Source organism: Microcebus murinus, chromosome 1 (genome assembly GCF_040939455.1).
Source record: "Microcebus murinus isolate Inina chromosome 1, M.murinus_Inina_mat1.0, whole genome shotgun sequence".
NCBI lineage: Eukaryota > Metazoa > Chordata > Mammalia > Primates > Cheirogaleidae > Microcebus > Microcebus murinus.
In genome coordinates, this window is record NC_134104.1 from 46,181,209 (window position 1) to 46,207,578 (window position 26,370).

General features: G+C 35.1%; 1 protein-coding gene across 1 annotated transcript in view; it reads right to left on the reverse strand.

Moving 5' to 3' along the window:
- The window catches only part of ABI3BP (ABI family member 3 binding protein), a 222,646-nt gene that overhangs the window by 37,317 nt on the left and 158,959 nt on the right, over positions 1-26,370 (reverse strand). The window contains exons 45-55 of the mRNA XM_012779687.2: positions 26,118-26,189; positions 25,615-25,662; positions 24,804-24,878; positions 22,588-22,662; positions 18,327-18,401; positions 10,537-10,596; positions 9,926-9,973; positions 8,707-8,787; positions 6,793-6,870; positions 3,439-3,504; positions 1,643-1,717 (exon numbers count right to left, since the gene is read on the reverse strand). Of these exons, the coding sequence (XP_012635141.2) occupies positions 1,643-1,717; positions 3,439-3,504; positions 6,793-6,870; positions 8,707-8,787; positions 9,926-9,973; positions 10,537-10,596; positions 18,327-18,401; positions 22,588-22,662; positions 24,804-24,878; positions 25,615-25,662; positions 26,118-26,189 (753 nt within the window). The remainder of the gene's footprint in view (positions 1-1,642; positions 1,718-3,438; positions 3,505-6,792; positions 6,871-8,706; positions 8,788-9,925; positions 9,974-10,536; positions 10,597-18,326; positions 18,402-22,587; positions 22,663-24,803; positions 24,879-25,614; positions 25,663-26,117; positions 26,190-26,370) is intronic.

Here is a 26,370-nt window from a genome sequence, read left to right on the forward strand (position 1 = left end):
ACCACACTCCCTGCAGGTGGGCAGCAAGTCCTTCCCTGACAGGGGGACCCAATAGATGGACAATGGAATACAGACCAGGTATAACAAAGCCTGGCTGGGGAGGGAGGTGAAGTAAGGACAGGGGAAACAGTGAGTTCAGTTTTGTTTACCTATGTCCAGCAGCCCAATTTCTACCAGTAATTAACTGATTAAATTGTAGAAGCCCTGATAAAAGACATTATTCTTCCAAAACTAAGTTGTATAAGTTATTATTACAGAGTTGACTATCTGTACACAGAAGTAATAGAGATCCATTTGAGATAATAGTGGCTTTGGAAAAATGTTTGTATTGTTGATGAGATAAAATATAACAATACTTTGTTTCCCTCTGAAAGACAGCATTTCCCAGTGATAATCAATGTCTGATTATCCTGAAGGTTAATGTCTTTGTAGCTTCTGTACTTATTCTTTCATTTGCTTTGTTGACTTCTAAGTGCTTTCTTCTATTTTGACTTATTTGAAACTTCCAAGAATTATTTGAATATTAAACAATTTGCCCTTCCTTCCTCCCAAAAGGATCTGAGAGAAGATGGCTTTGTTTACAGCCAGATTATTTATGTCAATCTGAGAAATTATTTCTAATCCCACAGTTGGGATGAATAAAAGGACCACCTGAGATACTCAAATGCTTCCTTGCTTTTCATGAGTCAAGAATTTATTTAGTATTGGCCTCATTATTTGGTTTGAAGAGAATTCCTAGAATTTCAGATACCAGAACAAAAAAACACACTGCCAAACAAATCTAGACTAAATATCTTTAGGTATTATTTACATCCCCTTCTCATTAGAGAACCACCATAGGTTGACCAAATATATATATATATGTGCTAAACAAATTTTAATTTTCATACTTTTTAACATCAATAAGCACAAAATTTATACTACTAAAAATATTTCAAGGGAATAATACAATCCTATGTTAAGGCATCTAATAACTACCATTTAACCATGGAGTAAATTGAGTGAACTTTTATCAGATCACAGATCAGTGTTCTAGTTTCTCTACCATGATACCTACTCCCATAGATCTGACTGGATTCGAGCTACGTCATTTATTTAAGCTGAATGCTTTGAAAACATTAATATGACTATAACCAGGGTAACCAATTGTTAATTGCTGTGGTTAAATCTGTTTTTTCTTGTTTAAATTTCATATTCCAGATTTCTAACAGATGCAGGTCTTTAAAAAAATTATAATGGTACTTGTAAAATTATAAACTTAAAAACCAAGTAATTACAGTTCAAAGACCATCTTGTGCATGGAAAGTATTTTGAAAGTAGGAAAAACAGCTATTTTTATTATTTTTCATTCAACAATTTATATTTAATCAGGATTTTTTTTAGGAAGCAGAACTGTAGACAGTATAACTAATTTTGTGGACTAGTTTTAGAAAAGTGAAACATTTTTCTTTAATATTTTTCAGAGACACTTGAAGTTTTGATTTTGGAATGAGTTATATTTTTCAATTATAGTTTTACTAAGAGCTTCCAAAACTGGTAAAAATGAAATTGAAATGTGAATTCAACAAAATCATAAAAGTTGAATAATAACATTTATAGTTTTGACAAGATCAAAAGGAATACACTTATGATCATTACCTACCTGTTCCCATTCCATTCCCACTGGGCATCCCACTGGGTTTGGGCCTGGTGGGTCTTGTAGTTGTCCTATTCAGAACTACAATAAAATGAGAACTAAATAGTTCAGACATTTTCTTACTAAACATTTATAGGCAAGGAAAACAAAACTTCCTAGAGAATTGAAAGTCATTTAACTGCATAATAAAAAAATGAGGGCTTACCAAAAAATATGGTTTAGGAAATAGAAACCACATTCTGGTACAAAAATCATAGACTTATATTTGGGAATAGAGACTTGAATTTGTACTCTGAGGTGACCACTGGGCTTCAATACTTGACTTGAAAAAATAACTAACAAGAGAATTTATATAAGTGGGAAATAGCTTGCTTCATTTATAAGCATTAGATACACTCCAAAAGGAATCTGAAGAAAAATCAGGACAACATATGTCTAATGAAAAACAAAAAAACAAAACCTAAAGTATATTTCTTTGTCAAGACCTCAATTTATAACTTGTGAATTGGCAGTCCTTTTGTAGGAGTCTCTAGGCAGAGATGTTTCATTATAATAGTCCTCGCACAAGTCCATTGTCAAATACAGAACTTCATGAAACCACTTAAATGTCTCGCCTGCTCTGCAGAAAGCAATAGCATCACCAAAACTTGAAGAGGTAACCTATTTTGTAGTGACCTCATTTGGAAGACTCTTAAAAGAGGAGCTCTAAGTGTACTGTGCCTAAGTGAGTAAACTCTGGAATTACATTGCATGTGCCTTTGAATCCACTTTCTAGTTGCTCAGTGCCTTAGCTGTATCTCACATGGCAAACAGTCACTGTTAGCTGTTATTGTTACTGTTTCATTATTCTGTCGAAGTGTTTACTGTAGCCAGCCACACATTAAGCTCTCAACAGTTATTATGACACAAAAGTCATATGGGGATATATTTATTTATAAAAGATTTCTGTGCCTAATTACCTTTAGAAATTAGAGGATTATAACAACATATATGGACTCTCCACAAACCAAAGAATATATAAAAAAAAATTATTTGTTCTTTCATGTGCCTGGAGATGCATTCAACATTCATTTGTAACTTAGTTTCATCATTTAGAACTTTAAGGAGACTCCTTAAAATCACACAGAAAAAGGACAGAAAATACCAGAGTCTTTGGTCCAACTTACGCTTTTAGTATAGGAGTCATTTAATCACATGAGCCAAATCAGCCCCTCCAAGTTAAATTTTCCCTAAACAACCTCCAGTGAGGGACATCCTAGGATCTTTGGAGAATGTTGTAGATTTAAATTATTTCCCAATATATAATATAACTTTTTTTTGCTGTATAGAACCTGTGAAAATTTTTTTATCCTCTGAAGGAATCAATAAAAATATATTCCCAGAGCCTTTTTATATTGAGAAGGACCATCTTTTATTATGAGAGAAATAACATTTGAAAGCAAGTAGTATCAAGTCATAGCTAACCCTATGCCATCTCGGTAAGTGTCATGGAAAATTAAAGGGGGGTGTGTGATTTATACACAAACACTATTTTTAAAATACATTTATAATGCTAAAGTTTCATAATAGTCTCTGATTCTGATCATCCTTAAAAACCTCAGTCAAGTCCTGTCATTTCCATGGACAAGTGGAAGTGGCATCAGTGTCTTTCCATTTATCCACAGGATCAGAATTGTTTGTGTCCTTTGTTGCAAGTTAAGAATATATTCCCCCCCTTTGATATAATCAGTTGTTTCAATCCATTTCATATCTTTCCCAGCCTGCTGATTATTTAGGCCATCAGAGAATGAGAAACCACTTACCAGGTCTGATGCGTGGCTTCTCTGGTGTTCTGGGCCTCACAGGAGTAGTATACAATCTGTGTGGTGCTGAAACGAAGGAAACACTTCATATTTAATAACCAACACTCTGAAGTCCACTGAATGGAGATCTAGCACCCTAGGTACCAACAACTCATACAATTTGCTTGGAAGTAGAAAGAGTGCTCTGAAATTCCGAATTATACATTGCAGACTTCATGCTAAAGGAAAATAAACAAGTGAAAATATTCATGACTGAAAATTAAAGATGCACATAGTCTCAATGAGGTAGCTCATTTGTAATGTGTGTTAAGGATTATCATTATGCAGTCCATGTTTTGCAGGGGCATTCATTTTACCAGATGGCTGCTTAACATTCTAAACACATAAGCCATTCATAGATCTGCCTGTCCATCCATCCACCTATCCATCCATATCTCTCAATAAGGAGTCACTTTGGGACATTATTTTGCCAGAGAAGACTAGCAGTATTAAAGGTAAAAAACAGAAATAAATGTGAAGGTAGGTAAGAAGAAAAGAGTAGGAACATGTGATCTCTATCAAATTGTCTCTGCTTGTAAAGCCTGAAATGAATAAATACTCAGTGTGACATACAATGTAGTAGACATAAGAAAAAAGTGACATCTGGTACCCCGTCCATCAAGAAAGTGCAAGGAAAGAGCAAGAACTCAGATAAGTCCTGGGACCACTTTGTTGCTTTCTGGCCCTGCCATCCAGGGCCTGCATGGGAAGGACTCCAGCAAAGACTTGCTGAATGAATGAATGAATGAATGAATGGATGGATGGAGTGGGTAACCATTATACGCAGGCAATTTTGTGAAAATCTGCTGAACTATTTTTGCTTCCTAAGGTTTTACAGTGTGCATTCATCCCAGAATTTGCTCTTCCCACCCCTGCTCTCCTCTGCCACCTGCCCCCCTACCAGATACTGGCTCTTGCTACCAACTTTCCTGGTAACGCTTTTTTTTAGCCAAGACTGGAAAAATTATTCTTGCAAACTGTGTAAGTAGATTACACCATTTTGGTGATTTTGTTCACATCTTGAGTGGGTGTTTATATAACCATAAATCAGCAATGCCTTGCCCGTCAAGTTAAAAAAAAATGCCCGTGAAATAGGTTATAATGTAGCTAATTTATAAATTTCTGGTGTAAAGACTGTGATGAGCAGAATTTTGCTATGCTGCAGGCCAACAGCAGATCGGTACTAAAATTCTCTACAGAGTTATCCTGGGCCTTCCCAAGTGTAATAAGCAGAGTGAACAGAGGTACTGTTGCTATAAATATTAATTCTCACAGACCCTAAAATGCCTGATGATGATTTGCAAATATTGTTCTTCAATTTTCTTTGAGAGTGGTAGGAGTCCCTGTTAATTTATTTTAGTTTTTCATGTAAATCACTTTGCATGTTAGATTGCTTTTGCTTAATAATAATAATAAAAAAAAACATACAGGGCTCATGGTTCTTGTCTCATTCTAGATATACAGGAATTTTAAAACTTTGGACAGGAAAGAGACTCAGAGAAGAGCACAGAAATAATCAGAAATAATCATTCATTATTTCAGAGCCCCAGGATCAGAATTTTCATTTTAGTTTTTCCATGGTCTTTACTTAAATCTGAAAAGAACTTTTTATAAAAGGGCTGAAATATAATTTAAGCTATGAGTTACTCACACAGCTCATCACCAACCAACAACACATGGCCTTGAGAAAACTGCTCTAAGGTTTCAATTTTAAACATAAAAAAAGAGTTAAGAATATAAGAAAAAAGTTAAAATACATTATAAAAGTATCTTAAGACAATTCATATAATGATAAAAGATCCTGCATATACACACAATTAACTGAAATTTATATGTAATAAAAATATTTCAGAAGTTATTTGATAAAAATTATACATACATTAGTAATGATAACACAATATTGACATTCCCATTAAGGTAAGAAAAAGCAAAACAAGGAAAGAGTAGGCCTATGATCTTTTATCCTCAATTCTGAAATCCATAAAACTCTCAAAAGCTGAAATTGTTATTTTTTTTTTTCATTTGGCAACACACCCTGAGATGACGAGAGTCTTTATTTATCGTGCTTATTGTAAATATTTATATATTTTACTATAAAAACACCATGTTAGATGATGAGAATCCAGCTATCTCCTATTAAGCCTGATATTAAAGAGATTTGCAAAAACACAAAACAATAAACATACAAAAATCAGGGTGGGACAGGGATGGAACACAATTGACCATCTACTGTTAATTGTTGAAGCTGGAAATGGGGGTGTGGGAGGGCTGTCGTCACATCGTGCCTCTGACTTCCACGTATATTTATAAATAAATAACAAGGGAATAAAAATTTAATAAAATTAAAAATTTTAAAAATAAAAAGTTAAACCAAACAAATGGGAAAAAAAAGATTCAGAAGATTTAAAGGAACTGTCTTATACTATAGAGAGGCTTTCTCAGTCATGCTTCTTCAGAAGCAATATTGCCCCATTGACAAAATATATACCTTAAAATTTGATTTCTTTTATCATTTCCTCTTATTATTGGAAACTTCTCTCAAATTAGAACTGATAATGGGTGACATAAACTTATTTGTCTTGTAGCTCCTTAAAAAAATGTTTGCTTTGCTTTTCGTCTTATTTTTGGAGTCCTATCATCAAATGGAGGTAGAGATGGGCAAAGGGGTCATTGCAAAAACCCACCAAAGTATTGGGAATCCACAAGCTGTTATAACCCTAGTAAGATAGAAAAAAATAAAAAGGAAAAGATTTCTGAGAGAACATGAAGATGAGATAGGGCTTTGTATATAGGTGAGTTCACCTCCCCCAAAGTAGGAAATAACAGAGAAGAATAAAAGAAATCACAGAGAGTACCTCCCTCAATGTCTAAATATTATCATAATTTTAAAAGTGATTTTTTTCTTGTTAATGGGTTTCTCACCCACAATATCAATGTTTTATCAAGTGGGGAACATGGGAGAAAAGAGAAAAAGAGAGGAAGAGGAAGACAATAAAGGTTCTTATTTATCAACTGTGGAAAATGAGGCAAACTAAGGTCAAACATAGGGAGGGAGGATGAGAGCTTTAATTCTTAGTTATCAGCGTAAAGCCATCACTAATATATTCAAAGGCAAATCTCTGACTAAAGAATTTGTCTTCTGTATATTTAACTAATAGTCACACAAGTATTCAGATTTAGCTGATGTCCTTCACCTATGAGATGAGAAAAATCAATTCACTGTGATAAGAAATGATATTCTGAAAAGAATTTTGTTTTCCTGATTAAAAGTAAATAAGGAAAAGTTACTATCTAGAGGTGGGGAAATACTATTACCCCGAGTTGTCTTTGCCAAGTCAGTTGTTTGTGGAATCTTAGTTGTGAAGAGTTCTTGGGTGGATTGATCTGTTTCTTCTGAAGAAAAACACAGTAAAATAGCTTGTCTTAAATAATTATCATTATGACCATGACCCCAAAAATCCCATGCTCTTTTCTGCCCCATGCGATGATAAAAGGATAAATTGCATTTAAAAACATGCCTAGTAATCATAACTCAAACATGGTATATTGTAATAACTCTCATATGTTATATTTTCTGTCTTGTGCTATTATTTTAATGATTATTATGTGAATTTCTGAAAGCTTTTAGCCTAGGATCATCATTTCATGACTGATTGTGACTGCTCTTAGATGTGGCTCATGTATGAAAGTCCCCTTTGTTGATGTATTTATCTCTACCATGTCTCCTCCCTACCCCCTAAATTCTACAAATCATTTAGGTGAGCTGGAAAGTCAATATTTCCTATAAAAAGATGTGTATTTATACCACATAAGAATAAATATTCTTCTATTTTCCTCATGTGAAAATGAAAAATCAGATTGTATATTCATTGACATGAGGCCACGTGCCTCCTGACAAAATAAAAAAATTACTTATGGCAACACTTCCACCCCCATATCACATTGTACATAGTCAATTTTATGGTTCACTTTGCCACATACTGGATCCAAGGAAACACTTGGTATAAACAGTACACTGCCATCTCTTTCTCCCCTCTGCTTTATTCTCCTGATTCTGCTCACAAGAAAGATACTTGTAATAACTCGTAGATGATGTTTCTTGTTCCAATAAACTAAGACACAATAAATAAATAGGGAGTGGAAGTTAAATAATGAGCATATTTAGTAGTGATTTTTAAAAAAATACTTTTAACTTTGCCATCATGGGTGACCCTGACTCTGCAGACCTAGGCTAGAGTAGATGAGTATTTTGTAACTAGAGTATATTTGCTCAATTTTAATTTTTTTCTTCACAAAGGATTTAATTTTAAAATGTGATCAGTAACTTCATTTCGGCAGGCACTCACAAGGGGGAGGAGGAAAACAAGGCCACTGCTTTAAATCCAGCTACATGGGATGCTGTGTGGACAGGACAGAGGAGCCAACACACACAAGCCTGGAACTCTTGCTTTCTGGTTCATTTTCAGCCAAGAGGCAAGTAAAGTGGATTTTCTCATACAGTGAATACATTTATACTGAACTCCTCAAAAGCCCGTCCAGCTCATCCCACCCAACTCTCCTGACTTGTCCATCCTTGTTTCTCCAGGGAGCCCACCTACTTGTGCTCATCAGGTTAGTCTAGCTGTCCTGCCCTGTGCCTCTCTCCCCTCTGTCTTTAACTCCAAATGACCATTTGCATCTTTGACTGGTCAACTCTCATTCCAACCTGAAGATCCAGTATACTTGTAGTGCATTTGGTGGGTGGCACAGAAGAAATAGTATTGCTACTAAATCCCCTCTTCATATTAGAGGGTGAGATCCTTAAGGTAAAGATTCATCTTTAAAATAGTGTTTTTTGAACTCATATCACTTAGCATTCCACTTAACACCCAGAAAAAGTTCAATAAATACTAGATGACTCATTTTTCTTCTCAAATGTAATTTCAAATACAGAAAAAGCAAAAAAATGAATAGCATTGATTTGAGAATGTTTTCTTTTTAGAATACTTTAAACTTTGTCAAGATGTGTTAAAACATTCTCATTTTATATTGAAAATCAGTATAATATCAAAAGGACAAATATACAATTAATGGAAATGTATCAAGTGAAGCAGAGATTTTTCATAATGGTAAAAAGTAACTTTTTATTATTTGCAAACAACTCACCAACATAATGTATTTATGACTACTTTAAGGGAAATTCCTAAAAGGTAGGTCATCAATGAACTAAGATATGAAAACAAAATTTACCCAGAGTTGTTGGTAGTTCCTCTTGACTAGGACTTGGGGAAATCATAGGCATAAAAGGGATGTCTCCTGTCTCTAAAGGAGCTGCAAAAAAAAGTACCAAGGTTGTAAATTTTTAGATTTAAAGCCAGCACAAGACCAGATTGGTATTACAGGAGATTCCTTCATTTGAAATAGAAAAAGGAAAGAAGAAAGTTAAGTGTTGCACAGAACTTTCTGGAAAGTTACTGTGGAATATTAGAATAATGGTTCTCAACTGTTTTTCCACCAGGACACATAATAAATGACCCAGTCCATGAGAATGCCTGGTTAAGATGAGGCATGGGTTACAACCAGTCCTGGACAGTTAGCTGAAGCTCTGTCCTTCTCTCTCTCCCACCCAAGAGAGCATATAGGATTACAAAATGAGTAAGAATATTGTCATTGTTGGGATAATCTTCGAGTTTGCTCAAGTTAAATTCTACAAATACGGCTGGGCGCTGTGGCTCACGCCTGTAATCCTAGCTTTTGGGAGGCCGAGGCGGGCGGATTGCTCAAGGTCAGAGTTCAAAATCAGCCTGAGCAAGAGCGAGACCCCATCTCTACTATAAATAGAAAGAAATTAATTGGCCAACTGATATATATATAAAAAATTAGCCGGGCATGGTGGCGCATGCCTGTAGTCCCAGCTACTCGGGAGGCTGAGGCAGAAGGATCACTCAAGCCCAGGAGTTTGAGGTTGCTGTGAGCTAGGCTGACGCCACGGCACTCACTCTAGCCTGGACAACAAAGTGAGACTCTGTCTCAAAAAAAAAAAAAAAAAAAAATTCTACAAATATGTCAATAGCAATTTTCAGTATTTTGACCAATATTAATAATAATTACTTGCAGCACCTTGCAAACTTGTCACATGCTGGTATATTGTAACAGTACAACTGAGAACCACTAAAGCAGCAGAAATTGTTAACTATTAAGAGATGGCATCAGGAAGGTGGACTCATTGTGAACATGAAGGTAGGTGAGGTAGATGAGGATGGACTCAGCAATGAGTTGTCTTAAGTCAGTCTTCAGAGCAAAGCCTTTACAACAGTGAAACCATAGCTTTTCTATTTTGGAAAAAATAACAACAATGAGAATGAAATGATGAAATGGATTGAGAAGAGATGATGTTTTCACAGGATCATTAGATCTGCAATCTTGATGGCAGTGAAGAAAAGCAGAGTCAATATGAGAAAATCATTACCTATTGTTGTTTTTGGTGGCTCAATTCTAAAGGTAACAGGTTGCAGAACTATGCCAAAAACAAACCAAAGAAACATGCTCATAAGAATTAGTACCTGGTGGAGTCAAATAATTTCTGTACTTTCTAGATACATAGATTTAATCATGTAAACATTTTCTAAGAACTATAATAAATATGAGAAAATTTATTAGATGCCACTCAAGGAACTTAGTTTAAAACTTTAAAGCTCTCATTCATTGTAACTTTTAGTATGCACCATATTTTTTACTTCAAAGTACACTCACAGTTATAAAGTAATTGCATTTACATTTTGAAAGGCTATAAAAGAGTTGGCTCCATTAATAATTTTGTTTTATAATTTTATCATGATCTCCTATTCATTAAAAACACTTTAAGGGAAAATAAACTAATTATATACCACTCTTTCATTTAACCAGAGCAAAAAATTTTCAACCAGATATATGATTAAACTTTCCCCAAAGAAGTTTACATTTTATATCCATATTTTCCCCCATATTTCTTCCCTATCACTACCATTAAAATATATTTATATCAAGAATATTTTTTGAAAAATATACTTCTTAACTGGGAAAATTAAATAATTCATTTACCAGGTTCACTCTGAAAGAACTTGGGGTCTGGTTTATGGGGAAGGAGCACATCTTTTGGAACTGAAAGAAAAAGATTATAAAACACTGTGGATTCGAAATGTCATACTTGGGGTGAATTTAACCTAAAGATATAAAATCTCAGAAAGAATGAATGAAGCAAAAGTATTTTCACAATAGTTAAAGACCAAAGTCAAGAAGATGACCACTCTTTTCAAAATGGAAAAATGTCACTGTGTAGGGGAGATTTTTGTGGCAGTAAAACAGAAACAAAGTCTGTCACAGTTCATTTTGAAGTCTTCCTAGAGGAAAAAAAAATGAGGAAATAGCTAATATATTAAACATAAGAAGGTAGGTCTCCCTCAAAATAGAAAGTCAGTTTGTTTCCTGAAGTGATTAGCTGCCATTTGATATTCATGCTAAAAGTCCATTAATAGCAATAGAAAATACATTATCTTAGATAAAATGCAAAAATTGCTATAAATTTAAGGAAACAAGAAAGGCAAAAATATTCAGTATTTAAAAGGAGGACAAAGTTTCATTCTAAATGGCACTGATAGTTGCTATGGGGAGGAAGTAAAGCAAAAGAATCACCTAGTCATTAGAAGATACCAGCTGTAAAGTTTATGAGAGTACTTGATAAATGCTAGTTAAATGCTAGCTGTTGCTATTTTTGTCTTCCTTAGTGATGTGGCTTTTAGTATATTATTAGGTGTCAAGCATGCTTGACATATGAGAATACGAAAACAAAAGACAAAAATGTCCACTAAAGGATAGGCCTACTCATATCCAGTCCCTGATCTCCAGTATATATTTAATGCTTGTGTTCTATTTTAGCAAAATATTGGAAACTTGGTAGCTTATAACTCATCTGGGGAATTATCAGGGTGATTTGCCTATTGTTACTGTCAGATTTCTATGACAAACATCTCATTCCCATAGCAGTATAAAGTACTTTTTTGACTTAGTTTCCCCATAAAGAGGTCTCCTCGGGCCCATTCCCTCACTGGAAAGTTTTCCTACCACACTAAAGATTTCATAAATACCAGTGGCTTTTGGTAGGCAGAGTAATTTTCTTGCATCTTATATGATGCTGGGAAAAAAATTAGGATTCAGGCTAGAACTCTTTCTCTCTTCAGAAAACTTTTGTATCATAAGGTGTGCCAAGAACCACTTTACCATTAGTGTAGAAATAGGTCGTATAAAATGGACTTATTGTTTTGGGGGATATTTAACTTGCATGCTACATACGACCTTAATTTAAGCCACTAAGTAAGTACCAGCTGAATTATAGTTGTAGAAATTGACAATGAACAGAAACTTGACTCGAGTAGAACTTCTATGGGCTAAAAGGTGACATCCAGGGGAATCTGAAAATCTGGAATTATTCTTTAAGAAAAAAGGAAACTTCAAAAAGAACAGTGGTTGACAAAGTTAGAGAAAGCCCACTACAACAGTGAACATTTCACCTTGCCATGCCAGTTTTTTTGTAGGGGGATTCAAATGGTGAAATACGAGAAATTTCCAGTTGTAAATCAAACTAAATGTGTATCTGGAGGTTGAAGTAGAAGGCACTCTAATTTGGCTCTGCAGAGGTCACGACCAGTCAAAGCAGCCTGTAGTTTATAGATACCCTAATACGTTATAATACTAGACTACACAAAAAAGAAGCTGGGATTAAGGAAAGGAGAAGCTGAGAAGACATATGCTAATAAATACACCATACTATAAATGCATCACTTGCTGCTGCTGCTCTAGTTTACTGAGAAATTTAGGCTAGGGAAATGTGGATTCCAGCTGCTGTAACTGGCACTTTTCCTTTTTTAACCATGAAGCAATGATTTAATAAACTTCTAAAGCAGACTTCCTAAAGCAAGTGAAATCAGTGGAAAGGAAAGAAATAGAAATATTTACAGGAAAGGAATATGAATCATTCTCCTCGTTGGTCAACTACAGCTCCAAGAAGTTCAAGTTGTTTTTTCTTTTTCTCTCTTTTTCCTCTATGTGGCATTCCTCTGTATATTAAATTAAACAACTAACACAAGACTACTATATGAGTAGACGATGTCTAACACAGACAAATGTAAATAAATGTGCATGAATGTTTTAATACAGTTAGAAGATAATTAACATGTTACTCTGCTGAAGTTGGTGCAATATGAAGTCTGCAATAAGGTTACCCTGGCAATAAGGTGCAAAGATTTTTATTCTCTTAGAAAACTAACATAAATAGACTACATACCCTTTTTACTTCAAGATCCTCTATTCCTTTATTCTAACTTTGTACCCTTAGGTCCAGCCTAAGAGGAAGCCCCAGTGTCCCTTCCTTTTGGAGGCCACTTTCCAGGCTTTCCCTGTGCTCTTGGGTCACCCTACCTTCCACTTCCTGATGCCGTTTACTTTTCAATATTTCTTTTATCTTATATTTTTATCCATTAGTCCATATTTCCATTTCTCCATTAGTTCTTTCCCATCCACCTACAAAGCAACTCAAATGCTCCAACTTCTTAAAAAAATAATCATTCCCTGGGCATGGCTTCTCCTTCAAACCATCCCCTCTCTTGCTCTCATCTCTTTAATGAAAAAGTTTATGTCTGCTTCTGCTCCCTGGTCTTTCAGTTGTATCTTCTTCCTCTACTGTGGTCTGGCTTCCACTTCACTGATCTCCAGCAACGATGCCTTATCCAAAGTTCTGAATTACAAAAAACTCTCAATACTGAGTTTTCCCTTAACTTATTCAACAGCAAAACATAACTAGTACTCATCTTACTGTTTTTATTTATCCTGATTTGTAAGACTATTCATAATTCTCACTGCAGATGTATTGATGTTTGTAATCAATGAGGTAAGCACTCTTTTAATTTTCTAAAATCTGATAATTGCTGAATTCTGAAGCCTCCAGCCCAAGGCTTTTAGATAATGGGATTCTAGACCTGCACAGTGACATTAGCAGCCTCTTCTGACTCCTCCACCTCACTGTCCCAGCTGGCCACCCTTCCTTTCTTGAGACCATTTCCTGCCTCACTTCCCAACTCCTTCTTTCAGGTTCTCTTCTACCCCCTCTTCCCCTCCTGAGACACAGTCTCAACTCTGTTGCCTGAGTTAGAGCGCAGTGGTGTCACTATAGCTTACTGCAACCTCAAACTCCTGGGCTCAAGCCATCCCCTCCTGTCTCAGCCTCTTGAGTAACTGGGACTATAGGCATGTGCCACCATGCCCAGCTAATTCTTAAATATTTTGTAGAAATGGGGTCTTGCTATTGCCCAGGCAGCTTGGAACTCCTAGCCTCAAATGATCATCCCACCTAGGCCTCCCAAAGTGCTAGGATTACAGGCATGAGCCACTGGGCCTGGGCCCTCTGATCTTTTTTGAAAGCAACATCTGGTGGCTTTTTTCCTGTCTACCTACTCTTTTAATATAACTGCGCCACCCAAATATTTGATTTCTGACTTATTTTCCTTACTCTATACTTTTTCAGGGATGATGTCATCCAAGATTTAAAAACCTAAAAATCTATAGTAGACAGGTGACTCCCAAGTCTGTTTCAAATCCTGACTTCCATTTAGAAATCCAGAAAATCATTTTCAACCACCAGTTAAGCTACTGCCACCTGAAAGCTCTGCTGGCTCTGCAAACCTAGTATGTACAAACCCAAGTCTTTATTCTTCCCTGTGTTCCCTGTGGTAGTCAATGGCATTCTCATGTACCACTGGCCCAAGCCAGGAATAACAGTGTCAGCCTTCTCTCCATTAACACCATTCAGTCATTCTCCAGGTCTTAGCAATTCCATCTCCAAAAGCAATTTCAGCATTATTCCTTTGTTTCCCTTCATACATTATTAGTTCAAATTCTCATATATGCCCTTCTATAATAGACTATTGAGATGCTTCCGAAGTGATTCCTTGCCATCAATCTCTTCTTACCAGCTAATATTCCATGTTATTTTACGTGATAACTATCTTTATAAAATACAGATCTAATTATACCATATCACTCTCATGATTAGAAAAAGAAAAACACATGCACAATTTTAATGTCTCCTAATTGCCTGTAGAAAAAATTTTGAAGTCCTTGCCATGGTGGTAAAAACCCTCAAACACATGAGTCCAGCTGACTTTAAGTCTTCATCTCCCAGTAATCTCACCCACATGGCTGGCAATGTAATCATTTTGAACTCAGGCTGCTTCTCAGCTATGCTGACCACTTTCCATAGACCTGTATCTTTGCTTCCTTATGAATCATCAATAGCTACATGCCTACTTACCTTTTAAAATCTATTTTAAAGTTCTTTTCCTTGATGATGCCTTCTTGAATTCATACAATTTATTACTTCATTGTATTTTGTTTATATTACTATCTCATTATTCACCAAGATTTGCCTTGTTTTATAATAATTTGTATGAATTCCTGTTTCCTCCATTGCACTGTGTTGGATGGTAGAGATTATACCTAATCCCTCTTTTTAGTTTTGCAACAATAAGCACAGAACCAGTCATAAAAAAGACAATCAATATTTGCTGAATTGAACTGCATTGGTATATTTTTTTAGCACAATTCTGGAAAAGATGGGCACTTCCCATGAACCAGCATTGTGCTTTGCTAAGTAGCATTTAAAGACCCACATGGGCATCTCCCAAAAGTCTCTAATTCTTTTCCGGGGAGCTATAAAGCGGTATTAAAATCTGCCTTATTGTGCCACTATTGTAATAAACACATTCTATATTAAAAATTTGAAGAAATAATTTGTCATATCATGGCACATATGAGCTTAAAGAAGTTTCGAGGAAAAGATGAAGGTGCTAAGTCACTAAAGCTTGGGGGAGAAAATCATATTGATATTTAATGTGGCATCAGGTACATCGGCAAACTGCTGATAATTTCTGATTTTAATTCTCATATGTGAGAAGACATTTTACCTCTAGGAAAATCTACAAGAAAAATTTTAACAATAAAACTATATAATGCATCCTTAGGGAAAAAATTAGCAGCTTTAGAAAGAAATGGCAAAAATGTCTAGAAGGTTATGATGATAATCGGGAAGCATTATAGAATGATAATCATAACAGTATGATCTTAAGGAGGTAATTCTCTACCCTGATCATTCCAACTTTTATTTTGATAAAAATGGGGGAAATTATTGTTATCTTGGCTTGCTCAATCTAAATGTATTGTCTTCTAAGACTACATTAGAAAAAAAAACCACACACATTCATTAGGTGAATGTCCATGTTCAGGCTTCTCCCAAATATAAGTTTGGCAACATTTTAAAGTATGTAATCCAAGCAAATGACCGTGTTAATAACTATAATTCACTTATCATTTTAAACAATACAACTCAATTTTTAGGAAATATTTAGAATTAATACCCATTCTAATTAACTTACCATAAAACAAGCCAACCAACCTCATTTAACTAAAACATCAAACTATAAAAATGCTGAAGTGTGACTACAAATGAAAATAAGGGAGTAGATACCCAGAAGGAACATTCACGAGGACTTGGATAGCTTGCTGAAATCTAGATTTTCTTCCTGGTTTGCTTCCAATGACTGAAATCTATCCAAATGTCTGGGGCCAGAAGGATGACAAGCCAACACAACTCTTGGTATAGAAATGAATCTACAAGGCAGACAGAGTGTTGTGGAGCCAGGTACCTCGTGTTTGGACTCCAAACTAAATAGCATTTGTTTGCTATCAGGTCAATTCCTTTGCTCCAAATTCTAAATCATTCCTCCAAGGCAGATGTGGAGGAAAGCCAGTACTGGGGGATGGGCTCAATTTGTCAAGATTCCTCATTAAGTGCAGGAGATAATTCCACCGAGTGGCTGGAAGATTTTCTCTAAAGCCTCGCTGCATGAAGTTATGTCTAGGAATCTACAGAATGGAAGAACTGGGCAGTCAACCCTAGACTGACTTTCTAGTTGATACAGTTCTGGAAATCCAAGTCTTTTACTTCTGATCTCTCTTAAAATACATTTTTATATAAACATCATGATAAAACATAACTCTGTCCTGATTTCAGCACTACAATTTACATTTTTAGACATTTTTTTTACAGAAGAGTCTATTTCTCCAGAATTCCAATACCTATTAAATATATATGTAACCTACCCTCTGTTTTCTGAGGTAAAACCTACAGGTTCTCGTAAATGAAGCCTTGGGTTCATTAAGATGCAAACCTGAGCCTAGATACAATCCAAAAACTATTTTGCACACAACAGAATCAAGCATTTGAATACTTCTAAGAAAACTGAAATCTGGTTACAGTCGCTTGAGGATTGATTATTCCTGTGGGCATCACAGGAGCAATGAGGGGACCTTGGTCATAATGGCAGGGCCAACATTAGGCTTTGAGAGAGAGTTCTAAAACTCTGAACACGTAGCGCTAGGGCGCTGGTAGAAGATGACTGACTAGGGGGAGTGTTTGTGCTGTTATTTCAGTGCTCAAGCTTATAGGTCAGTTTCTGTGAAAAACAAGGTGTTGATGGGATTAGGCAAACATTAAATGTTAGAAAACAAGAAAAAAGCTTAACAATTAGATATCCTGATGTAATGAGATTGTACCAATAATATTACTTTTTATAATTAAAAATTTAAAAATCACTCAAGTCTACTGTTATCTTTAGTGAATTAATTTCTATTATATTTTTTTCCACAAGTGAATATAAGTTGACCTTTTGAAAGTGGAAGATTGACTTTTTTTCTTACTATGTATTTGTAACACTGGCTGTTGTGTTTAGTGGTACTAACTTAAATTCTAGACTTCAGAGCAAAGAAGCCTATCTCTAACCTACCAACATCACCAACAGCAGCCTGACTACACCACAGCAACAATAATACCCTTCACTTACACAATCTGGAAAACATTATAGCAAGGGAATTCAGGCTTGCTTCCAAAATGCCATCATTTCAAAGTATAGCTTAGAAATCCTTTGGTTCGGGGAGTGTTCTATATGCCTTTAGGAGTATCTAGGAATTTATAATAATTGTACCTTTAAAAGGAAAGGAAAGAACTTAAAGTATTTCCTGGATTCTCAAGTTAAAAATAAGCTTGGTTTGGTTTACGAGAGAACTCTCATGTTCAGCTAACAGTGTCTTCCTGAGGCCACTTAAAAACTTCTTGTAAATAGCAGTTGTGGTAAGATCAATGAAGTGTCTGGGTCCCTGTAGTTCCAACCCTGGGCATTCCTGTAAATATGAGATTACTTTGCACATGAGTGAACAAAAGACATTCCTAGATGCTACACAGAAACAGATGTGTAACTAAAGAAATCTTTTTTTTTTTTTTTACTGCTGTTTCTGAAACAAATTCCTTAACCCAAACTATTGCTCCATAAACTTGTCAAGTAGAATGTGACAAAGAAAATAACCTCAATGTTGGATATAGTAAAACTTATGAACCTAAGTAAACAGCTAAACATCATTCATTGCTTCTATTTGTTAAAACACTAATTATTTTTGTGGAAAAATCAAATTCTTTATCTTCTTGTTGGGAAAAACATTTCAACATAGCATAGTTAGAATTGGCAGGTTATATTTTTGTAAGTGAGAGAACTTCAGCTCTAGGAAAGATTCTGCTGTTGGCATAATTCTGTGTCTTTTCATTATAATAATAGCTTTACCACATGAGCAAAGGGACATTCTTGTGAAACCTCTAAATAATACCACATATGATACAACACGGTATCTGAACATACGTGAAATATTGACCTCACATCCATCAACTCTCATGTTTCACTGCAGCAGAGTGTGACTAGAACGCATTTGGCTTAAACACGAAATAAAACATTTACCAGGTGAAGGGTACAACACTGCTGGACTTGGTGACGTTTTTGGTTTTGCAGTAACACGCTGGGGCCTCTTAGGAACTGAAAGAGAGAACTCAGATGATGAGTCATTTGGTTTCAGCACCTCCCAGTCTTGCTGAACCCATAAAGCATGACAACACGTAGCCTGAACGCTGATAAAACAAAGCATTACTCACCCTGGAGTTAGAAAACGAAACTTAAGCTCTAGAAATAGATCAGTTAGAATTCCAGATGCTTTTAGAAAAATTAAGTTTGAAACAACGCAAAATCTGACAAAGCATCAGGGTAGGATGAAGAACTATTTTGAAATCTTTATTTCAGAGGAGATAGCAATTAAATGAATGCAAGTGTGCAATCATTTTCTGCATATGTTTGCCTGACTTCTCCTTAAGCCCACCCTCATGTCTTCCCCCTTGCAGGTGAAGTAGGTAAAGACAGGGAAGTCAGAGGAAAATGCTATGAAGCATGGATGAGCTTTCAGTCGTCTGGGGCAAAAGCAGAAAGTATGTGGACAATGGTAATGCAGGCAGTGGTTCACATTGACTCCCTCTGCATTTCTCAGGCCCCAAAGGAATCTTCAAATGAACTTGCTCACAAACTAAAATTGGCTTTCCACAACTGTTCCTTTGGAGTAACAAGGTGCTAATGTAATAGACACCAGGAAAAAAAACACCTTAATTTATTTATAGTGTATTCTACGGTTTCAAAAAGGCTTTTATAAGGTTTATATCCTTTGACTCTTTCCATAATGCTGGAAGGAAGGAATTATTAGCTACATTTTGAAGGTGAGGAAACAAAACAGAGGGTAGGTGACATTATTTGCCTGAGGTTACACAGTTACTAAGTGCCAGAGTCAAGACTTGAACCAAATGCTGAAGATCACACATTATCAATAGGTCCAGATACTTGGGCTCTCTATATCCCAGTTCTGTAGGTCAGATTTTAACTTGTTCCACATTTTTTAGGTAGAAATAATACACCTTTCCTAACAAAATGTGACTATAAGAATCAAATGTGAAATGTCAAAATTATGTAAAAATTATACTACTATAAAGACTTTTCACTTCTCAAGGATCTTTAAAAATTTTAGCACTAAAGAATCTGATTATATCCTAATTTTCACATTGTTTGTCTATACAAAAACTAAGAGCATCCATGACTGGTGGTTTATGAGATCTCTAAGTATAAAATTAACAATGGGATTGTTGACTATTATCTATGAACACAGGAATCTAAAAATCAAACCTTTATTGACTTACAAAATATTCCTGATGGTTTGTTCCAAACTTTGGATACCACTTTGCCCTCAAATGCAAAATAAAGATGTAAATGTTTCTATTTAACTTATAAACATATTTTAAGTAAAACTAACAAGAAAAGTAACATGCCCAATTATAGAATTTTATTCTGAAAAAATTTGTGGAGGAAAAAAACTTTGTTGCACTTTAAGTTACATACAATATTATTAGGTGATATTCTTATATAGCTCAACAATAATAATTTGCATGGTATTATACATATAAGCAGAACATTCCCCCCAAAATGACCTTTTGAGATTTATAAGAGCTAGTCAAGGGTGAGGGAGGAAATACTAGGATTGGAATATTTGTGTTTAAAACATTTTGTGATACCTATCCAGAGCAAGAGAGAGACCCTGTCTCCACAAAAAACCGAAAAACTAGCCAAGCACAGTAATGTGTGCCTGTAGTCCCAGCTACTTGGGAGGCTAAGGCAGGAGGATCACTTGAGCCCAGGAATTTGAGGTTGTAGTGAGCTATGAAGATGTCACTACACCCTATCCCAGGCAACACAGAGAGACCCTGACTCAAAAAAAAAATAAAAAGAAATTTGTGATACCTATGTGTACATATACATACATCTGTGGAAATCTGTAAAAATCTAGTATATTGTTGGTAGCTGATAAGTAAGATTCATATTCTTATTATGGGAGGGGGAGATCCCAATTCTACCCACTTTTAGAAAGAAAAATTAGAACACATTTTGTCTTCATGATCAGTTTTCCAAATTATTTCCTTACGTTAAATAGCACTGACAAAGCCAGAGAGTATTTGGGTTGTAGCTGCATTCCATAAGAGAAGTTGATAGACTGGAAGTGACCTCAGTTGGGACAATGTCAGGAGGCCCTCTTGTTGCAATTTTGCAGCCACTCCAAGATTTCAGGTTAGAGAGTGGAATGCACTGAGCATACGTATCTATCTATTCTGAAGTTGCATATCTTGTCAAAAAGGTTAGCTAAAGGTCTAATTCAAAATTAAAGAAATCTGAAACTTAGAATATAGTATGATGGAAATTAGAGCAAGTTCCTGATTTATACTGCATTTTAATAAGTACAAAGTACAGCTTCATGAGATAATTACAGATAATTTTTTTTCTATTATTTCATATCTCCTTTACTTTAAAACATTTTTTTCCTAATCAGGAATTTATAGCCTGAATGTCTTAACTCCTGGTATTTCTTTTTTTTTTTCCACATTTTCTCTTATATTCTGACATTCATCAAGTTTCCATGCTTTTTATTTCCACTGCTCATTTCTTTACTCTTGTTCTATGCTTTATATTCATATAAAAAGTTGGGAACTTCCCCATATAATTTTATCTGTTGATTTTTTTTTTCTTTTTATGAGACAGAGGCTCACTTTCTTGCCCAGGCTAGAGTGAGTGCCGTGGCGTCACCCTAGCTCACAGCAACCTCAAACTCCTGGGCTAAAGCAATCCTGCTGCCTCAGCCTCCCAAGTAGCTGGGACTACAGGCATGCACCATTATGGCTGGATAATTTTTTCTATATATATTAGTTGGCCAATTAATTTCTTTCTATTTATAGTAGAGACGGGCTCTTGCTCTCGCTCAGGCTGGTTTCGAACTCCTGACCTCGAGCAATTTGCCCGCCTCGGCCTCCCAGAGTGCTAGGATTACAGGCGTGAGTCACCACGCCTGGCCCCTATCTGTTGATTTTTAAAGTTAGATTTTAGTAGCCTATCAACAAATTTAATATACGTGTTTTATTTAATAACTTGGTTTGTCTTTTAAATTTTGATATATTTTATTCCTATTCTATTCATTATTCACTAATTGTTACTTATTTTTACCAGTGCTTCTTCTATGTTAATGTTTTAAATGTATTCATTGTTGTTATTTAAAATTTCTTATTCTTTTGGGGAATGTTGCCTTGGTATCTTTATGTATTTATGTATCAGGATATATTATTGTCATATCTAAGTTTTAGTAATTAATTAGATCAGATTTAATATATTACTTCCCATGAAAGTTGTATTTAAATCACCCTAGTTTTGACCCTGGGTCTGCATGAAGCATATATAAAATATTATTTGTTGATGTTTTTATTGTTGTAATTAATATTGACAATTCTAAAAATGTGGATTAAAGAAACAGAAGTCAATAAATTTCATTTTTCTATTTATGTTTAAGTTTAATTATACTCAAAATTCTTATTTTATTTTTGTAACAAAACATTGTGGCCCCAAGGAAAAGTTTCTGATTTTTTTACAGGGCAGTTGATATGTTAAAAATATATGAAATAAGGCAGATTTAAACTCATTAGCTAGACATGGAACACAGAATAGTCGTTTAGGGAATTTTCCTTTAAAGAAAAAAATTGATCGGTAAAATTTCTCTCAGAATCAGATACTAGATACCATACCTAAACTATAGTTTTTTTTTTTCTTTCTCAGAACAAATTCTGAGATATGACTAAAGTATTTGTGGCGGAATCCAGAATCACTACCTAGATCATGTATAATTTTGATGATTTAAACATTTTCCTTTCCCTAGATCATTAGTGGTAGTAAAGATTCCTTTCCTGGTATACTGGATGGACATACCTCAGATATTTTTTGTAGGCAGGCAAACTATTGATGAAAATTTCAAATTAGATGATTATCAAGAGAAATCACATTCAGGCATAGACAGGGAGGCATAGGAGTATAGTCTGAGGCTGGGAGAAGAAAAGGGAGTAGACAGGTGCCTCATTCTAAGAAATGCCATTCCTGTCTATCCCATATCAAATAACGTAACATTAGGGAAGCTCTGTGGAGTAAGCTCTTCCAATGATGAGCTTTTTGATCATGTCTAAAAATAAATTTAAATATTTACTAGGTTACGGAGGACAACTTGTTTTATAAGGGTTAAACTCAATCTGCTGTCATTCAACAGAATAAGCCCATTAACCTTAAACTTTTCAAGTTAAAATATAAAATACATATTTACCTGGTTGCGTCTGTGGCACTCTTGGGTGTGGTGATGTTTTTGGCTTGGCAGGAGCACGTGGTGTCTGCTTGGGAGCTAAAAGAAAGGATATAGGTTCGGAGCTCTTGAGGCCTTCAAGAATGACAGTACCTAAGCCTCTAGGAGCTCAGAGACATTTGTGGAGTGACTGAAGATCTAAATTCACAGCAATTAATGCAATGAAAGCTCCTAAAGATCAGGTAAGTATACGAAGATAATTTTTGTATATAATGGAAAACAAAACAAAAAAAGCACATTAAATGACATCCAAGATATTCAGCTGGCAAAATGAAACTGTTGGAACCTCAGAAATAGCTTCATCAAATACCTTTTAAATAGGTTGAAAATAAATTTCATAAGAATTCCTTATTACAAGTTCACATCATTTTATCAGAATATCCAGGTATATTATTTAAAAGCAAACACATACAATGTTTTCTAAATAAAAAACAAAATACCATGTTATAGTCCAAATATAGAATGTATTTTCACAGCAAGTGCTAATGGAAAAAATAAATCTGCCAAACAAAACACAATTTCTGTTGGTTGTTAGGGAAGAGAAATTGAACACTGTGGATATTTTTCAATGAAGAGTTATTCCTTTCCTGGGCAATTCCTAAAGAAGTTCTAGGGCATTCAGTGTAAAAACCAATTGTTTCTTCATCAAGAAAATTAAAAGCATATCCTGTTAAAGGAAAGAAATTATCAGATGCAAGTTTGCAGCTTACGGAAACACCTGATTTGGTTGAACTAGTGTTTGGGATGAAAAAGAAACAAAATGGTGTTAATGTCATGCAGTTTCAGACACCTTAACAAAAGATTGCTGAAAATAAGAGTTTTTAGACACCAGAAATTTCTGAAGGACTCTGTAGAGGGTTCTTTCTGATACTAAATCAAAATATATAAGATATACAGTGGTTTCAGTGGAATCTTCTCGTTTGCAGAGAGATGAACACCAGGATATGTTTACTGGTTTAGAAACCTGGAATTTGGGGGTTTAGAGCTCCCTTTGCTAATGACTGGGTCTACAGTCTCAGGTTTTCCATCAAAAGTTACACAGTTTTTAAGAACCCCAAATCCTATGATTCTAGTTTCTTACACTCTTGTGATTTTCTGAATCTCAACTTCTTTGCTTACTGAAGATCTGATATGCTATTTGCTTCCCTCCGGGTATAAGAAAGATCACTTGAAGGTAAAGACATGTCATGAAGCAATTCCATGAAAATTGATAGAGAATAAGAGTCACTAGTAACAATATTTGCAATTAGACGTTTTGATAATTACTATAGCTATTAAAAACAAAACTAGAAAAGTTAGATACAGCTGATACAGAGTCAATTAATGTAGTCATGGTAGAATTTTTTCTACCGATTAAATTTAAACTGTAGAGTTTATAGGCAATGCTTAGTAGGACATTCCAGAGGATAATGAGTAAAATTAATATTCACATCTCCCTTGGAAATAGAACCATATAAAATAGTATAATGACAATCAAAACAGAAGTTTGGGCTTATTTAAGATAAACTTCTGTTTCATGGAAACCTATAGCTATTGAGAGTTTTCCTTGCAACAAGAGGCACATTTAGTTGTCCATGTTGATGATTTATTTTTGTTCATTTCAAACTCCACTGTCTCATACCTTTATGACCAGCAAAAGTAATTGGTTTAATTTCAGTTTCTCTTATTTGTATACAGCGAAATGGCCAAACCGTTGTAGGAAGGAGAGGAAAGAAGTATGATACCTAAATAATTACGAGGTGACTGGCCAGTAATACTCTCCTTTTATGTGTATTGAACAGTGAATCCTGTTTCTGGAGGTTTCTCTTAACTTCAAACACAAATTAGATATCTTAAAATACTTTTTACATGACCATAGAAGTTGTGAACCTAGTCAAGATGATAAAGTAAATAAAATTAGAATATATGTAAATAGAATATAAATGTTCTTCCTCAGAAACATTCCTATTTCCTAAATTAAACACTTGCAGAGTAGGTGTTTTTCTGTCATATCTTAAAGAAAATTCACAACACGGCCAGTCGGGTGCTTATTGAAGAAAGTGAGACATTAGACAGATAGAATCACCCATCAAAGACTGTGAGCAGAGTGAGGAAGTCAGGGCCTTCAATATCTAGAAGTGACCTTATTGTCATTCTGCAAACACTCACCTCATACATGAAATACAAAATAATGTATTTACCAGGTTCAGTCTGAGGCTCATCTGGGCTGGGTAGGATTATAGGTTCAGAAGGCAGAGGTGATGCTTCTATGACAACTGAAGGAAAGTACTTAAGTTACTATAGTGCTTGACACAGCTTGAATATAGATGACACACAGGATGGTAACAAATAGATTTTTAAAAATAAGGAAAATTGTAAATTTGCAGCAAAATACCTCAGACTGACTTCTTTATAATTTGGCTTAAAAAAAACTTAGAGATGCCAGGTTACAAAGTACTTTTGAAATCCTCACACCACATTTGGATCCTACCTCCTCAATAATGGTAGAAAGATATATTCAATAGGAATTATGGAGGGAAAAAGTAATTTAAAAATGTTACAGCATGAGCTAGTTAAGAAACACTGAATTTCAATTAAACCATAGTGAACAAAAATCCAGCATGGAAATGAAAGTGATGGAATGAATGTTAATTGACAGCATGTTGCTAGGTCAATGTATAAATGGATCATCATACAAAAAATGTATGATCTAAAACATTCAACATAATACCACGCTGGCATCATGTTCAATGTTAGGGGGAAAGATGCTATAGATTCAAGTTTTGCTGACTTAAGTAGAAAAAGAGAGCAAGGTCTTGATACAGAACTGAATGGGAGGAGAGCCATGTTTGGACAATGGTTATGGATAGGAGCACCTAGAAAGAAAAGTAACTGCCATGACAAAGAATGATGGTGCAACATGAATTCACAATGAGAGAGACCCTGAGGTTCTCCAGTGATGGTGGCAACAAGGACAGAAAGCACACAAGGTTGGGCTGGTGAGGCTATTACCTAATGTGGTCTCAGGTGGTTCAGACACATATGTAACAAATTCCACAACTGTATCAAAACAAAGGAGAACAATTTTAAAAACTGTAAGATATTAAGCTATAGTCAAGTATTTCTTTCTTGAATGTAAATACCTTGTTCTCTAAAGAATTTTCATCATCATTTTACAGATAGCACAATGGATTTAGTAAAAAAGAGAGACTCAGGAAGAAATTTCTATAATACTAATCCTCCAACTAATACTTCTGTTATAACTGTCATTTGCTGGCTTTCAAACATTATTATGCCTCAATCTTTAGATACTGGCAGACAAACAGGAGTTTGTTTCTGTATTCAGAGCATTAATTACCAGTTTAAGAATGCAAGAATGTTGGAACCTATGGCTCTTCATATCTGTTCAATTGTAGATCAAGTACTATGGTTAGAACTTTCATGTTCCATGGATGTAGCATATGCCAAGTAAAAATGTGTTGAATAACAAATTAAAGCATGTAAACCTTTACCACCTTCAGTCTTTGACTCCTCTGGCCTGAGTGGTGCTTTGGCAGTGGGAGATACATAATCTGTTTCGGCAGGTGCTAGGGAAGAAACAGGGAATGGCTGGTTAGTGGTGGGCAGCCCCAAGTACGCTGTAATGGAATCCTGCATGTAATCTGCAAACAGAGGTTAGCTATTTTAAGCAGATACATTCTTGAGAGTAACATATTGGTAGATTATAAAGATGGCTACAGTTGAGGAAGGCAGAAATGAAGGCAGGAA